Source organism: Stegodyphus dumicola, chromosome X1 (assembly GCF_044657685.1).
Source record: "Stegodyphus dumicola isolate Sdum_Otavi_A_Nest chromosome X1, ASM4465768v1".
NCBI classification, from domain to species: Eukaryota; Metazoa; Arthropoda; class Arachnida; order Araneae; family Eresidae; genus Stegodyphus; species Stegodyphus dumicola.
In genome coordinates, this window is record NC_140780.1 from 260,549,401 (window position 1) to 260,568,010 (window position 18,610).

Here is an 18,610-nt window from a genome sequence, read left to right on the forward strand (position 1 = left end):
AATAGTACAAAGCACTATTCTGTATTAGTTGCAGCCTTTTAATATAATTTTTACGTATCCTCGTCCAAGCAGGCGATGTATATGTGATGAATGGCCTAATAGTAGTATAGTAAATTAAACGCTTTCTTCGTAGGTCAAGACTTGAAAATTTCCCTAGAAGGGACTTTAAGCTATTAATAACATGAAACGCCTTTTTTCGAACATGTGTGATGTGGTCCTTCCAGGTAAATTGTTCATTAAAGACTATACCAAAATAGGTGGCTTTTCGAACTTTTGGGACTACTTCATCAAATAATGTAATATTCTCCTGCACAGGTGTCCTGGTGTTTTTTTGTCGCACTATAAGCAAGTTAGATTTTTGGGCATTTATGGATATTCTACAATTTGTGCACCAGTTCTCAATGCTAGGCATGATGTTCTGCAGCTTATGAATAGCAAAATTTGCAGTTGCGGACTTAATGGCCATGGCCGTGTCGTGCGTGTAACATCCCAGGAAGAAATTATTATCTAGCTGCAACCTAGGAAAATCTGCTACAAACAATAGATATAAAATGAGACCTAAAATGAATCCCTGAGGGACCCCTGTATTTATTGGCCTGACGCTGGAGTGATCTTTTCCAACAGTCACCGCAAAAGTTCTATCTTGGATGAAGGACGCAATGAGCTGAATTATTGCTCTCTTTATATTATAATGGATTAATTTGTAGATATGTCCCTCAAGCCAGACATGGTCGAAAGCTTTCGCCATGTCTAGCATGAGGATTGTCACATTCTGTTTCTTATGAAGTGCGTCTCCGCAAAACTCTGCAAGCCTTACTAACTGCTTTCTGGTGGATAACTTGCTTCGAAACCCGAACTACTCCGGGACAGGACGTTCAAATACGGCTTTAATCTGTTAAGTATAACTCTTTTGTAAATCTTACCGAAGCCTGGAAGCAAACTGATAGGCCTGTATCCATCAGGTTTTGTTTTATCTTTGCCAGGCTTTGGAAGAAGTATGACCTTCGCATGCTTCCATTTGACGGGAAAGTAATTTAAATTTAAACTTGCATTTATGATGCTAGTATATATTGTGATGCAATTGACAGGCAGATTTCTAATAGCCGTGTTACTAATCGTGTCCATAGCCAGGTACCTTTCGTATATTAATAATATCCTGGATACTAATTCAGAAGTCAACCAACAAAAATCAGCGTTATATTTTCAAAATTTTTACAGGACTTTGCGGTTTTGCAGCTGACGATGGTGGTCCAGTAAAAACCATCTAAACTAGCCCTGTGAAAATTTTGAAAATATAACGCTGATTTTTGTTGGTTGACTTCTGAATTAATATTTATTCGGCGTGTTATTGTGTCTTAATATCCTGGATCTCAGAGGGCAATGCAAATTTTGGGAGATTTCTGACTGTTGGTGTGTTTAGCCAGTCGTGTAGATAATAGCAAACTTCGTAGGTAAAATCAATATTACGTAGGATGAGGTTTGGCATAAACTGCTGTTCTAGGTGGTCTGCCAGTACATGTGCTTTTGCATTGTTAGTAGTGGCAATGTTGTCAGTATAAATGGGCCTGTTGCAAGTAGCAGTACCTTTAAGGTTTTTAATAAACTTCCATAGTGAACCGTTCTCTGGGTTTAAATTCAGAATCCTTTCTTCCCAAACCTCATTTCTATGCTCAGCAATTTTCTTTTTAATGAGCCTGTTTAATTGATTTAACTCTCTTTTAACCAGAGGACTCCAAGTCAAATTCCATCTTTTCCTTAGTCGGTTTCTATTTTTAATTAAGTCCCTAATGCTCTTCGGCAGCCTACCGGCAAATTGCTCCTTATTAATCTGACGAGAGGCGCTATTAACTGCCGGGTTTATGCTGTCTGTCAAAATATCAATTGCTGAATCTATATCATTTCTGGTCCTTAGACTTCTAATATCCGGGGGGAGGGTTCTCCTGCAAGATGTCTTTGAAAAGGTCCCAATCAGTAAGATTAATTTTCAGCAGCTTCTTTCTTTGGCCATACCAAGTGTAACGAGGACCGGCAAATGATCAGAAGTCAGCTCATGTACAACTTCAGTGAAGATCGGAATTGAAGTGTTAGTAAGTAGGAAGTCGAGGATATCTGCCCAATGAGGATTATCAAGACGATATGCAAATTCTGCAGGCGTGAGTAGGTCTTTGAGTGAGTCTTGTATGTCATTGAGTTCAGTATCAATTAGTAAACCCCAGATTACAATCTTTAGGTCTCTATCCTGAGGGAGTATAAATGAGTAGTGTTTAATATTGGCAGCATGAAGTAGTCTAACAATGACTTTCTAGTCATTAGCATCCTTTGCAAAAATTCTAATACCTTTAGGGGTATTTTTACTCATGATATCTATGCTTCTCTCAATGAATGTGTTTCTTAGGTTTTGAAAAACTTTATTACTAACTCTGATAGTAATAGGCAGAACTCAACTTTTCTTAACAAATTCCGCATCAAGGTCATCATTTTGCGTGGTAGTGTCTATTTTTGAAGTGTTAATCTGCTCATTAGCAGTGGAGGAAGTATCCATTATTTCGTTATCAGCTGTATTTGCATGTTCTGCATTCTATTCAATATCAGAATTTTTAGCGTTATTCATTTTAGCCTCATCATTATTGGTCACCTTAGAAAGAAATTTAGTCATATTTTTATTTTTGCCCGTACTCTCTGTGTTGCGTTTAGCGGGTGCAATATCAGGTATCAGGTTGAGGGAGGTAAGTTACTTATATCAAGTGCTTTGTGCTCTTCTTTCGAGTTCTTCACCGTCGTCTTAACAGTACGACTACGTACAGTTTGATCGCCTCGCCTTTTCCTGTAAAATTCCTTATCAGAGCTTACATCTTGATCTAATGTTATTTCATGATCCGAATTAATCGGAGAGTTTTCATTCAACTTCATAGGGCTACGGGAACAATCGTTGGTACTGTGTGTAGCATTCATGTCATCTTTATGTGCATTAGTGTTATGTGTAGTAATGCTATGTGTATCATTATCTTATCCTGCAATGTAATTATCAATACATGCTAGCATTTGTTGATAAAATTTATAAGCACGTTTCTTATCACTCGCAAGTGCACCAGCTACGCTACGTACCTCATCCAATTCAGCTAAAAGCTGCTGAAAAACTAGCCTTACTCTATCCATGATCCAAACGAAAAAGGAGATTGCAGCGCCTACTCATATCACTGCTCAGCTCATAATCCAACGCCTCTTGGGAAAAGGAAGCACATTATATGCATTCTCCAGAGTAGCTCTGGGTCTCTTTCTTGACGATGCAATTCCTGGATGGTAAACAGGCAGGCAGTGGAGTATGGGGTTTAAGATCAAAGGAATCTTTTGGAAAAAATTTGACCATCTACAGAACTGCAAGAGTTCACGCTTAATCGAAATTCTGAAGAAATAATAGTTAAAACACTAGGAATGTTTTCGAATAGTTTAAGCGATTTTTTCACATATAAAGTAAGCATAAGCACTAATCCTAACGTTACCAAAAGAGATGTACTATTTCAAAAAGCACGCATCTATGATCAAGGCCAACTAGATATCTACAAGCCTGCTCCAATCTGATGACCACATGATCTGACTTCATAATCATAGGTCTTCAATTTTGTTGGTTGAGCTTGCTTTTCCGTAGGACCAGTGCTAATGAGAGAATTGTTTACATGTGTTCTTCCTTCTGAAAAATTTTGTATTTTGCCGGAAAGTACAATATTATATTGTGAATTCGAACTTATGAGAAAAAATGTGTTTTAGAATACCAAGAAAGTGTAGCGTACCTAAATGCCGATCAAATTACGATGGCACCAATGAACATGTGTCCATTTTGAAATTTCCTTCGGATCCTGTACTCTTTCAGAAATGGATAAAAAATATTAATCAAAACGATTTTGTAGTTTTGATTTTGTAGCAAGCACAGTAGTGTATGCGTTAAGCATTTCGAAGAACTTATCATTCGAGAAGATAAAGCTGTTCGTGATGATGGAACGGTATTAGTAGTTCTTAGAACTATTCCAACTTTAAAAAAAAGATGCTTATCCAACGATTTTCCAAAACCAGCCATCTTATTTATTGAAGAAACTTCCCACAAAAAGAAAAACACCGGAAGAAAGAGAAGCTGAAATTAATATTCGTTGTGATAAACAATTTGAACAGTGGAAAAAGAATGATATTATTAGCGATTTTGAAAAACCTAATAAATGGTTTTGCAAGAAAAATAGATCTTCCTTCTTCATGTTCATGGATATTCATAACAAAAAGGTAAGATCATTTGGCTATCGAAATTAGAATTTTTAAATTGTCCAAAAGTTCTTGTATCTTTAAAAAATACTGGAAAATTTAAATGTAAGAGTTTTTTTTTCAATGAAAATGAAATTCCCATTGAAAAGTTCAAATGGATATTTGGAGAAGAAAAACTATGTGATAAATGGTCTAAACTTGAGACAATGAATTAGCCATTTATATGGTTTCTCTGCTTCTGATGTTCATGATGACTGCAATTTAAATTTAGATAAAATAACAAAACTACTGTTGAAATATGCAAAAACAGAAAATAATCAACATTTTCAGAAATTAAAATTTTTCTATGAACAGATTCAATTAATTCAAATGAAACAGCCTTCTTATAGCGCAGAATTCCTTGCCTGGTCTTATTATATATTTTATTGTAATCCAAACAGCTACAATATTATACGTAACAGTCAATATTTTATATTGCTTCATCCGTCATACTTAAGGAAGATATCTCTGAAAATTGGTCAAGCAGATTCTGATTACAAACAAGTCACTAGATGTATTTGGGGAAAAAAAAAAAAAAAAAAAAAGTGAAATTTTAAATGATTTTGAAAAAATTGCCAATTTATTATTCGATGAGATATATGCAAAACCACAAGTTTTGTATAAAAGTGGTCGTGTTTTAGGTTTTTTGGATAATTCGCAGAGAGACCACAACTCTGCAAACATTTATGATAAGATCTATATTATAAGAAAACAGAGATATTGTAGCAATGTTTCCCGTAAAAATCTTATCATACCAACTATTAATATTTACGAAACAAGTAATTGATCATGTACAGTCTTACGGCTATCGAATTATAACTCTAATATCAGACAATAATACAATTAACAGAAATACGTTCGAAGTGCTTTGTGGTGGTGCATTAAAATCTTCATTTAAAAAGCCCACCATTCATAATCTTCCTATATTTATATTATTTGATATAGTTCATTTATTGAAATCTATATGAAACAATTGGTTCAATCAGAAAGATTCTAACCAAACATTTTTTATACCTTCATTTGAAAACTCAAATGTTGTTTACAATTCCAGTGTTCTACATTTTAAAAAATTGTATGAAATAGAAAAAAATGATAATATTAAAATGGCTCCAACTTTTTGATGAAAAGTTTTATTTCCATCTTCTATAGAGAAGCAGAATGTAAGTACTGCTATTAAACTTTTTGATGAAAAGGCTTTGGCTGCTCTGCAAATTGAATCGCAGAATAATAGAACTGGGTATGGAAAAGATGTCTTAGAATCTAAACATTTTATTGATATAATTTTAAAGTGGTGGAAAATTGTGAATGTTAAACACTCTAAAAAGGTCTTACAGTTTCGGGATGTATTTATGCAGCCCATAAAGACACCAGAAGATAAAAGCTTAGAATATTTATCACAGTTTTGTTCATGGCTTATATCATGGAATGATTTTCCCCCAACAACAAAAAACTGCAAGTCACAAATTGGGAAACTGTCAAAAGAAACCCCAGTTGCTCTTCTCCATACAACAGCAACATTAAATGAACTTTCAAAGTATTTGTTAAAAGAATTTAAATTACCTTTTATTCTTTTAGGAAAATTTCAGACAGATAACCTTGAGGGACGTTTCGGTCAATTTCGACAAATGAGTGGCTGTAATTATAATGTATCCTTACAGCAGATTATAGTCGGAAAGAAAACTAAAATTAATTAGTTTGCTTAAAATGCAATCTTCTGAGAAAGGTTCATTTGTTTTAAAATTTTTTTCTTGTAATGATATTGAAGATTTTAATGATGATCAACTTATTGATAATGAATTTGTTGATGTTTTGCATCAATCCAATGATGTTAATGTTACAGAAAAAGATACAATGTGTCCAATTTACATTTCTGGATACGTTTCTAGATCTGTATTGAAGCATATAAATTGTAATCTCTACAAGGAAAAAATTAATTCTTGACAAAGAATTGATAGTTGAATATTGTGAAGATTTTGCCTTAGCTGATATTGATCGAGGTGGTTTATTTTGGCCAACAGAATTCGTGCTATTCACAAATACCTCTGCATTTAAAATATTTACAATCCTCATATCTGAAATGTATAAGAAATTATATATTTCATCAAACAATCAACGTTCCATATTAATGAGTCTCATTACAGAGAAAGTTGAGAACAGCATTATTTCGGATGATAAAAGTATTTGTGTGGCAAATCATTGCCTGATTTGTTGAAAAGCTGTGCTACATGCATTTCCAATATATTGCTGAATAATTACTGTAAGGTTAAAAATAACAATTTAAAGGAAACCAATGACCCAAAAAGAAAAAAAGTGTAAATTAAATAATTCTGGAATTTAGGTGAATTTTTTATGTAATTTTAAAGTATAATAAGTATCTACAATCTGCACATAACTGAGCCATAGAAACATGCTGCAGCCTACCAGTGGTCGAGTGGTAAAATCACTGAAAACTGGTAGTTCAGTCTGGAGTTCCAATCCCAGCGAACAGGATGGCAGATATAGGCAAGTAGAATTGTGATAACAATTGAAACCTTATATAGGCAAGTAGAATTGTGATAACAATTGAAAAGAAGAGTGAAACTTCAGAAGCTCTAATCAAGCTTATCATCCAAGAAGAAAGACAAACAGGAAAGAAACTAAAAAGAATTTGTAGTGATAATGGTAGTGAATTTTTAGCTAAAATTATAAAAGAATTTTTTGAAAAATGGTAATTAAACATGAACTTTCAACCCCTTAATACTCCAGAAAGTAATGGAAAAGCTGAACGTTTTAACTGTACTATAATTGAGTCTGCTAGAACTATGTTAGTTTATGCAGAATTACCTATAAAATTTTGGTCTGAAAGAGTTAAAGTAGCTGTACATGTGAATGAACAGGAGTCATAAAAATGATAAATAGTTTACACCATATAAACTATATAAAAAAATGCAAGCCTAACATTACTTATCATAAAAGATTTGCATGAGAAGCATATGTTCATATAAGACGAGAAAAACATAGAAAGATGGATCTAAAAGCTCAAAAAGGAATTATGATAAGCTATAGCATGAAGAGAAAAGTATACAAAATTTATATTCCATAAACAATATATATATAAAACAATTCATTGGGAAAGCCAGCAGAGTATCCACAAATAAATGAAGAACCTGGAAATCATGGTAATGAAAAATCTGTACAGAAAAGACCAGCGAGAATGATGAAGCCCCCAGAAAAATTAAAAGGTTATGTAGTATACAATGCAAATGAAGAATTATCTAATACATATGATGAAGCTGTACAATCTGCTGAGAGTATATTCTGACTACATGCAATATCAAAGAAAAGGAATTGATTATGAAGATAGATTTAGTCCAGTAATGAGACTTGCAATCTTTAGAATATTGTTATCGATTGCAGTTTACGGAAACTACAAAATAAGATTTTTCGATGTATAAACTGAACCAATTTACACAGAACAACCACTTGGATTTAAATCAGATTCCAACAAAGTATATATTGTAAACAAAAGTATACTTGGATTACCACAATCAGGAAAATGCGGGTATGATGAATTATATAAAGTTCTTAAGGATAAGAACTTAACTGGACTGAAGTCAGATCCATGTGTTTAAGAATTATAAAGAAAATATCAACTATCTTATCACAGCAGTATATGTGGATGACTTAATGGTGATTGAAAATTCAAATTCTGAGATAAATAACATCATCTCTCAACTATCTAAATCATTATAACATCATAGCATTAAGAGATTGTCATCGTAACATTACAAGAAGTCACTAAGACACCCAAATTTTTAGGAATAGACATCCAACAAGAATCTCAAAAACTTATACTTAGTCAAGAAAAGTCTATAACTCAAATCTTAAAACACTTTGAAATGAATGAATGTAGACTTGTGAAGACTCCAGAAATATTGAGTGAAAACCTCGATGACATAGCATCTTTGCCACTTGTGTCGAAGACAAAATATCTTAGGTTCATTGATGTACTTAGCAACAGGCACAAGGCCAGACTTAGCTTTTGCTATAAGTAATTTGTCAAGAATTAATCAAGATCACAGAGAGAAACACTAGAAAGCTGTGAAGAGGATATTTAGATATATTAAAGGAACACAAAATGCTTGTTTAGTATATACTTCAGGTAATGGGAAATGAAATGTTACAGCAGATGAAAGTTGGGTGTAACGCTGAAGATATAAAATCATTTGGATGTTATTTCCTTTAATTAGGTGAAAATTTCATAAATTAGAAGTGCAACAAACAAATAATAGTTGCTCTATCTACAATGGAAGCTGAACTTTTAGCATTCTGTGAATGTGCATGTGAAATTAAATGGTCTTTTACTTGAAGAATTGGGACAAGATACTCTAATTGACAAACCAATAAAAATTAGAACAGACTGTCAAGCATTAACAGATCGGATAAAAAAACCAAAACAAAGTAGTAGTTCAAGGCACATTAATCGAAATCCTTTGTCATAAGCCAAATCAACTAGCTAAATCATGTTTATTTTTGTAGACATCAAATCAGGGGGTACAATGATAAATCTGTTTTGGCATTAATATTTCAAAAATTTGAATGGGAAATTTCTTGTTGATGTGAATCAATGATGTTTAACTTGGTAATTAATATCTTATAATATTGTAATGATTTTCAGAATTTTTCATCGCTTAATACTGCATGCATATTTTACTATTTGTCTATCATTAAATAAATTTACAGTGCATTTTTAATGAGATGATCTTTCTTTCTTAAGAATTTTTTATAGCATGATATGAAAATAGAAAATTTTATACTATATTTTTGGATATGCTACAAGATTTCTCCTATAAGGTGTTCATGCTTTAAAACATCTTTAAAATCAAACTTTTTTTTTCATATATTTCCCGAAATGTTCACTTGTATGTTTATAATTAAAATGTATCTTTGTGTTATGTTATGTGGATTGAATGTTGAAACGTCCTCATGAGAAAGGGGAAAAAAAAAAAAAAAAGCTTTTGCTTCAATAGGACTGCATATAAAATCATAATAGTAAATCAAAATTTTATTAAAATTAATATGTTTATAAATTTTGTTATGAAATACCACATCTTTTTAATATTTAAGAAATATAAATCAATCTAATTAATTTAAGCAATACAAATTAATCTGAGAGTTTTAGGATATTTTGTTATTTTATTAGGAATATAACAAAGATTTGGGCTATCTGAAGCATAGTTGTTTTCCTGTAACTTTGGGGAGTGCAAAATGTTGAACTTTTATTATTCTTTTGCTCAAAGCTTATGAAAGAACTCATTTTTCAGTTAAATCCTTAAGCCATTGAGTTTCTTTCCCTTCTATGTGTTTGTTGAAGATAAAAATAGCATTTTCTTTGTTCTGTGTATTTATTTCATATGTGAATTTGTAATTTTATTTTGCTCTGTGTTATGTTGTATTTTCCGCCCCTTACTTCTGTAAGCCTTATGTAATAGTATGTGGTGTAAAAAGAGTTCAAATATTTTTAAAAGAAAAAAAAAAAAGAATGTCTAAATTAATTGAATAATAAGCATCTGTAAACTATATCCATGTTGGTATATAGAATGATATAGATGATATATTGTAATATCATTGAGTCATAGAAACTTATTCAAGTTTATTAAGTTTATTTTTGTGGACCTCACATCAGAGTCTACAATAAAAAATCTGTTCCATTATTAATATTTAAAAAATTCAAATGACAACTTATTGCAGAAGTGAACTGATAATTTCAACTTGCTAATCATAATCTTATAATATCATAATGACTCGCAAGATTTTTCATTGCTTAATATTGTGTTTTTTTAATCAGATGTTCTTTCATAAGAATTTTTTGGAGCATGATTTGATGCTCATTGGGATTGATTGCATAATTATGATCTTGCTTTTTTTAAAGAGAATTTGAAACAAATTTTTGGATATGCTGTGTAATGTTTTTGCTATAAAACATCTTTAGAAGGAATCTTTTTTTCAATATGTAGACTAACTTTAAGATGTACTTTTAATATATTAATAAGATTTATGTATTTCACTTAATGTGCACATGTGTATTTATTATTAAAAAATACTTTAGAATCTCTGTTTGCATCTTGAAAAATCCTTATGGGAATAAAGAAAAGAAACAGTTCATTTTGCTTCAATATCATTGCACTGAAAAACAATTATAAAGCAACATTTTATTATATTAGAATTAATGAGTTGATATTAATTTTATTATGAAATACTATATATGTTTGTTTAGTATTCAAGCAGTATAAATCAGTCTGCATAATTTAAGCAATATAAAATCATCTGATTTTATATTGCTTAAATTATTATGATTTATATTCTGAGTTATTATTATGATTTTATATTCTGGTAAATTATTATGATTTTATATTCTGAGCCTTAACATATTTTTTCTCTTTTTATTACAAAATGAAAACGTCTTATGCTTAGTTCATTATTTACATTATATTTTCATTGATATTAACATGCCGTATAATTTTTATAAATAATTTTGTTTCCATTTTATTTCCATATAAAAGTTAAGATATGTTTCAGTTTAATTTAAATCAGCTGTGCTAAATTTACAATATCACTCGAATCTTATTTTTATTTTCTGTTTGATAAATCAGTAGAACAGTATTTAATATTTATATATCATTACGATATAACATAGTACATTATTATTCCTAAAATTCAAAATATTAGTTGTAAAAATTAATTTCACTTGGCTTTTGTGTTTGAAATAAAAAGCTGCATACGACATAAATGAAACAGTCGCCTGCGTCTGCCGTAGGAACGATCGCCTTCGATTGTGATGTTACAAATCGGTGGAGCAGGTCTGTACATATCTATAGTTGGCCTTGCTTTGATCCACTTGGACTCTTGGGTCCTGTTATTGTTAAGGCAAACATCTTTATGCAACAGTTATGGCTGCTTAAGCTAGACTGGAATGAAACACTACCTCCAGTTGTTGCCAAACAGTGGGAAAACTTCATTAAAATACTACCACATTTGGAAAATATACATGTGCCAAGATGTTTTTTAAAAACCGATACCAAGCTGGTAGTACTTCAGGGTTTCTCAGACGCATCTTCAGATAAGATTGTAGATCATAAGGATGCTGGTCTTCACAGAATACCAGATATGTACACAAAAAGAAAATAATTTAGCCTAATGATTTTTTTGGCATTAATAATACACTTAACAGCCAGAGTTAAAAAAGATAATTATTATCCTTAAGGGCAGTGGGGCAAAGGGAATTCAAGAAAATTCCTGGGATGCTGAGTTTTTACCTGGTATTTATGACTTAAAAAACATTAAACATAATTATAGAATTTATGCAGGGAAAAAAAGGGGAGGGGGCGGGATTAAATGACACGCTAAAAAGAATGATAAACTAATAGTGTAAGGATCATCAGTTATAAATAAAAGAACAATGCATGAAATGAAACCATAACTCAAAAATAAATTATAGGTTTTAACTGAAAATAATTTTGAAAATATACTTACGTTCACGAATATACTTAAATTCACCCACTAAAGAAGTCCATATTTGTATTACTCATACCATATTATAAAAAATATCACAACAATGAGATATTAAATTTGGATAACAGAAGGAAATTTTAAATTTTACTTACAAAAATAATTAAAGCAAACTGTACATCATATGAAGCCATCAAAATCTGATTCTACACTATCCGAATTAAAAAGATTTAGCAAATCCTGATCTAAATAGTCCAAGTCTTCCAGATCATCACATTCATCCTTTTGGTTTACAGTCTCTTTATCTGAGGATATAATTTCAGCTTCTTTGAACCCCACTGTTATTGATGATGTTTTCTCCGATTTCCATGCACTTCCTACCCACTTTGCAATTAAGATTCCTCTACCCATTTTGTTACTTTTGGTATACATATGCAATCCTTCACTCATCCAACATGCCCACCAATTTTGGACTTGAGCTTTAAAGCTTCATCTTGAAGGATTTATTAACTGACAAATCTAATTTTTGCTAAGGTTGTAGACAGTTTTTGACATCTGGTTTTCAATCACTAAAGCAAATGAGAAAGCATGGAATCCATTATCAACAACCCTTTTGGTTGGAAAAAAGATCCCTCACGACATTGCCAAACTTTTTATAGCCATCATGTACGATTTCCATTCTTGTTTGCAGAAATAAATTATGTCATTAGAAAAATCTCCCTTTGGAATAGTTTTCCTTTTAAAAATAATCATCTGCTTTAGCTTGTCACCATTTGCAGCATAAGCTAAGACTTCATGATCTGTCATAATCATGGATACAGTTTTTGCACCAGTTCTGTTTGCAGAAGAGTCAAAAGCTAATGGTGTTTCATCAATATTTATTATCTGTGATGGAAGAAATTTTTGTTTATCAATAATATCTGTCACATATGCTTTTTTTATCCTGCCAGTCCATTGGTTATTGTTGGTAGACTGTTGTTCTATTTTGCACAGAAATATTTTTTCTTTTCATAAATCAGCTACACCAACAAGGACCTCCTTTGAAATCATTTATGTTCATTTGTCTCACCATAAAGTTTGCTGGTAAGCGAATTTTTACAGTCGCAATTGCCATTACCTTTCCTCGCTGCTCCTTCATCCAGTTTCCTAGGTCGTCCTACAGATTTGACCACCTTTACAGTATCACTTCTTTTGGCTTGTTTCATTTGTAGCATATTTTTAAGTTCTTTTTCAGTTCTCCAACGTCGAATGGATCTTGTCCACTCCAAACTCTTGGGCTGCTGCTCTATTTCCAATTTGTTCAACACGTAAAATTACATTAAGCTTAAAACCAGTAGTATAGCTTCTGTGCCGTTTAGGTGCAATTTTCAAAAATTTTCATTCATTAGCCCTATTGCCGAGATATTGCAGTTGAGACGCAAGGTGTTCGGCTCAGTAAATTAAAAATTTTCTACTCCCTTCTTACTTAAAAACTATTCACAAAAAATCGATTCGTGCTGAAGGGGGGTGAGTGAGTGAGTGTGATTATGGCAAAGCCTCGAGGGCTATCTGCCTAAGGGAAGGGATGCCTTCGTGGAGGACTTTCTAAGGGAAACTGGCTCATATACACGTTACACATGGAGAAAACCACGAAAACGCCCATGCAGCCAGCCCATTCGTGGGATTTGAACCTCGGACCGAACTACCAGTGTTCAGCGACTTTACCGCTCGGCCGTTGGTGGGCTGTGCTGAAGGGGGAATATGTCAGAATTCGTTATTGCAATGCAGGTGGAGTCATGTCTGCTGTAATGTATTTTGCAGTAATTGTTAAAACAAATAATCTTCTTAGTAGAACATAAATTTTATTTTTAGTCTACGGAGATAGGTAATTTGCATACAATTCTTAATTGGAAAATTTTCATACATCTGCTAGCTGGTCAAACTTCAGAATTCTAATTTCAAACAATTTCTTACGTTGCTGAGCAATTGTTACATCATACAAATATGGCATTGCCACTTCAATAATAAATATATATTTATTTGTTAAATAACAAAATATTACAACCTCTCTCTCCCCTCTAGATAAACTTTATATTTTTCTAAATTAAAGTTTACAATTTTTTTTTCCAAAACAACAGAATATCAACACAATACATAATTGAAATACTACATATAACATACTAATACAGGGAGTACGACTTAATGCGTCTACATTTTTATGGTTTTTACCACTTCGATGAATGACCGTGTAATTGTAGGATTGTAGTAGCCCATCTCATAAGTGGTTGATGTAGACTTACATTATTTTTGAGCCAAACTAGGGGATTATGATCGGTCATGATGAGGAATTTAGCATGCCCGTCTAAATAACATTGAAGTTTCTTTACAGCAAATGTTATGGCAGCACATTCTCTTTGTGCAGAAAGGGAATGTGCCCAGTACTTTTTTTCAGTTTCTGTAAACTTCTTACTAAGGTATAATACTGGATGTTCATTGTCTTCTTCATCTTTCTGAGCTAAAATGGCACCCATACTAGAATCTGAAACATCAATTTGCAAAATCAGGTGAGTGTAATAAAGGCTTTTGTGGCAGTTTTACTTCCTCAACAACTCTCTCTTGTCTGTTTGGTTTCTTTAAAAACTTCTCCTTGACTTGCATCTCAACTCCAGAACTTGGCAATTCATCTAGAGCTTTTAACTGAGAATCATTTAATTTTGTCAGTTCTTTCTTGTCAGATAGCTTTTGCTCTTTGCGAGATGAACTCTTGTTCTTATCTGCTACTTGAATTCTCATTGAATGTGGCAACTGTGAGTATCCTTTATCATGCCTCTTTGCTAAGTTTTCTGACGTGTGCTTAGATCCTAAACATATTTTTAATTTCTTACCTTTAGTAATACCTTCATGAGTTCTTTTTCAGAAGTTCTTTGATCTGCTGTTAACAAACGATCAAACACTTTGCTTTTTGGAGAAGGAACTGGGAAACTTGTAGGGAAATAATCACTCACACTATCCATAGAAGATGAATCACCAAGCAAACAAGGTGAGTCAACTTCCATATCAATAACTTCAGTTTTCTCATCAGTTTGCGGTAAAATATCTTCGTCAGTCTCAATAACCATCAGTTCTAGTTCCTCCATTTCGATGTCTCTGCTTCGATCTTCATCCCGAGATCTTTTTACTTGAGATCCTGTCAAAACCGCATTTATCCTTTCTAAATTTAAAAATGGTTTATCTTTGAACAATTGAGCAGTTTTGTTACCCAATACGTATCTGCTAGGATCATTTGTAACAACAGCTGCCTTTGTCTTCATATGAATAAGTTCACAATTAATTTCAACTTCAGCTAACGGTAGATATATTAAATGGTCATTTAAAAGATATTGTACCCAGACATGTTCTCCAGTCATTTTTGCATTATCTATGTCTTTTCGAGAAATAACATCTACTGTGGCTCCAGTGTCTCGAAGAATAGGTACTTCATACCCATTAACTAAACCGTTAACTGTATATGTTTCTAACAAATCATCACTCGTAGATACACAATTTACCTTTTCATTTGGTTTTAAGCGAGGGCACTGAGGCTTAAAATGCTCGCATGACACATACTTGAAACAACGTGGTTGATATCTTTTGTCATATAAATTTCTTGGTTTTTGTTTTGGAACTGATTACTTTGTCGATGATCTTTCTGGTATTTTTCATCATCCCATTTATCAGAATGCTTAAAATGAGGCGGATGCTCTATTTTTTTCACAAAATTATCATAACGAGGTTCAAATGATCCTTTGTTAATTCTCTCAGTTTGATTGGCAGAAAATTTTGGTTATATTGTTTTTATCACATCTTCAAAATTTTCAGTTTTCTTAACCATCTCATTAGGTGAAATTATGGTTGTTTTTTCATCCGTAAAATGTTCTTTGAAATCAGGAGAAGTACGCTTTTTAATTTGATCAACCAGCATGAGATCTTTTAGCTGTTCAAAAGTTTTAATGTTTAATCCGTTAAGCCATCCTTCTAAATAATTCTTTAATTCGTAGTAGAAATCATACCAAGTACTTTTAGTAGATTTTTGGTGTTTAATAAATAATTGTCGAAATTTTTCTGCACTCAATTTAAATTGTTGCAACAGTAAAATTTTTACATATTTATACTTTTTGCATCCTCTTCTGGTTCTCTAGCAATAAGATGAACAATATCAGGAGGCAGCAATGAGATAAGTTGAGTCACTTGATTTTCAGCAGGTATATTCATAATTTTAGCTTGACACTCAAATAACACCAGAAATAAACTTTTTTCATCTTCTTTAGGGTTGAAACGTGGCATGACATCATGAATTATGATATTTTAAAGGCTGCTCAGGTAACTGTGTAGTTTCTACGGGCTGTGCTGTTGCAGCCATTGCTTCCAACTGAAGTTTCTGTAGCTCAAAGGCTCTAATTCGCTCTTTTCTTTCTCTTTCTTCTCTAATTGTAGCCAGTAGTTCTCGAGTAAACTCCTCATTATAACTGGGACTTTCAGTAATCGATTTATGCAACTGAGCAATTTTAAATTCAGGTTTCACGGTTAAGCCTAACTCTTCTGCTAGTACTTTTAAATCCCGTTTTTTAGTCCTAGCTAATATGACATGTTGAACAAGTTACCTTTAATAAGCTTCCTTTTGAAATTGAATCTAAAAGTTCGTACTTGTATTAAAAATGTAGAATTTAAGCGAGGCTTAAATTGTGAAATATGAAATTAACTTGTCAAATACGATGAAGCCACATTAAATGATACTAACAACATTAAAAAAAAGTTAATTACTTAAAGATTAAAAGCTGAATTACAATAACCAATGGTATTTTGGTGAATATAATTATATTAAATGGTTAGCCTACATGACTGATTACTATTTTTATTTTACTGCTTTGGGAATCAGAAATGACACATAAGGCATTTATTAGAAATTATTGGAAAGAATTACTTAAATAACTTTGCCAGTTTGGCACAAAATAAAATAGTACTACACCGGGCTGACGTTTGAACTCGTTATTCACAAGCCTCGTTAGGTATAACTATATAAACACCTTTGACAGTTAGGCAATACAACGGAATTTTAAACATGTCAATTTTACTATCTACATCCATGCCTGGTTGGCGATAAAAACAATTTTTGCCAGTTTGGCAATACAATTTTTATAATATACAATCTGTAATACGTCGGGATGACGTTACTATCTACCACATGCCTGGGTGGCTAGGACTAAGAAAAGACTTTTGCCAATTCTGCAGTATAATCAAATCACACTATGTCAGTTTGACGCTACTATTTATTTTCCCCGCACCTGCTTGGCAACAAACTAAAAAACTCAGCTAGCAGTTCTTTTTTTTTTTTTTCATTATTTTTTTATATAAATGCCGGGATGGCTTACACATATCAATTATCAACATAAAAATTCAATACAAATAACAGTAAAGGCTAAATAATAATTTAAAATACTTTTTTTTACCAGAAATATCAATTATAATTTACACCTAAAATTTTTAGCATCAGTTATTTTACACAAAAACTTACACTATTTAAATATAAGTCTGAAATAAAATACTTATATTCAACAAACACTTTTTTATGAAACCAAAAGTTAATCTTATATTCGGAGATCAGCAATATCCTGTTCTGACAATTCTTTGTTCGGATGCAAATTTGACTAAAATATTTAAATTCCCTGCTTTTCTCCGACATTTTTAGTCATTTTCGAATTCCCTGACTTTTTTCGGTTTTTCAGATAGCGTGGCAACCCTGATATTAATAAAATATGTTGTTTTTTCTGTAAGAAAGTCTGAATTAATGTCTTCTTTCATTTGGAGTATCTACGATTTTGTCAGCCAGCCATCACAAAGAAAAATAAAAAATATTTCTAATAACCGTTAACAAAGAAGAGAGTTATACTAATAAGAACCCTATTACTTTCAATGTTTCAATCCTGTTATTAAATCAACGAAATTCATAAGTGTTAGATCTAAGTCTTTATTCCATTGCATTAAAAGTAAAGAACTCTCATTCCTGCTAAATGGATAATTTTATTAACTGTTATCACGATGCCAGCTTTATGCAAGAAGGCAACTCGTAGCCAAGATTAAGATCTTCACACGTGTGTCCCAGCAGCCTTGATGCACCTTACGAAGTTTGGTATCATAATCACCAAACACCTTACGAAGTTTGGTGATTATGACAACAAACTTCGTAAGGTGCAAGGACATCTCTGCCTTTATGTCAAGGCATTCTTGTGTCCTGGTGACTGTTAACCTGAAAAAAGGTACAGGATCCTCATGCCATGGAACCTAATGGGAAGCTTGGAAAAAGGTGCCAGTAAGTTTTTTCAAGTTGCCTGCACTTGTTATACTAGCCCCCTTCCCCCGAGCCATAAAAAGAAATTACAGTACTATGTTGAATATTCAGCAACAGCTGCATGCAGGATTATGGAATTCAATAGCAGAAGTCTGAAAAATATTAACAGCAGCATTCTTGAAAAATGCTTTCGTATATTATCCAAATACAATCTTTTTCTATATTTTGACGACCTGCTAAACATCACATAACAATGTAATAAATAAAAATACCAGTAACAAACCTTACCTTCAGAATCTAGGTCAAAATCATCATGTGAATATTTTTCTGGTCCATAGGCAATAAAGATATCTTCAGAAGAAAAGAAGTCAATTAAGCTCATGACCTAAAAAAATGCATAAAAGAAGCACAATTAAGTTTTTAATAATACACAGTTTATTTGCATAATAGTTGCTACATTCAGTAACATTATTATGAATAACGAAAATAGCCTACTCAATATGATATGAATGCATACCTCAAATGCAATAC

General features: G+C 32.3%; 1 protein-coding gene across 2 annotated transcripts in view; it reads right to left on the reverse strand.

Moving 5' to 3' along the window:
- Positions 1-18,610, reverse strand: part of LOC118197101 (serine/threonine-protein kinase DCLK1-like) — a 219,236-nt gene that overhangs the window by 83,680 nt on the left and 116,946 nt on the right. For both annotated transcript variants that reach the window (XR_015038507.1, XM_085807611.1), the window contains exon 3: positions 18,368-18,464. Coding sequence is in view for 1 of the 2 variants with exons in the window: in XM_085807611.1 (XP_085663737.1) it covers positions 18,368-18,464 (97 nt within the window). In the remaining variant the exon portion in view is untranslated. The remainder of the gene's footprint in view (positions 1-18,367; positions 18,465-18,610) is intronic.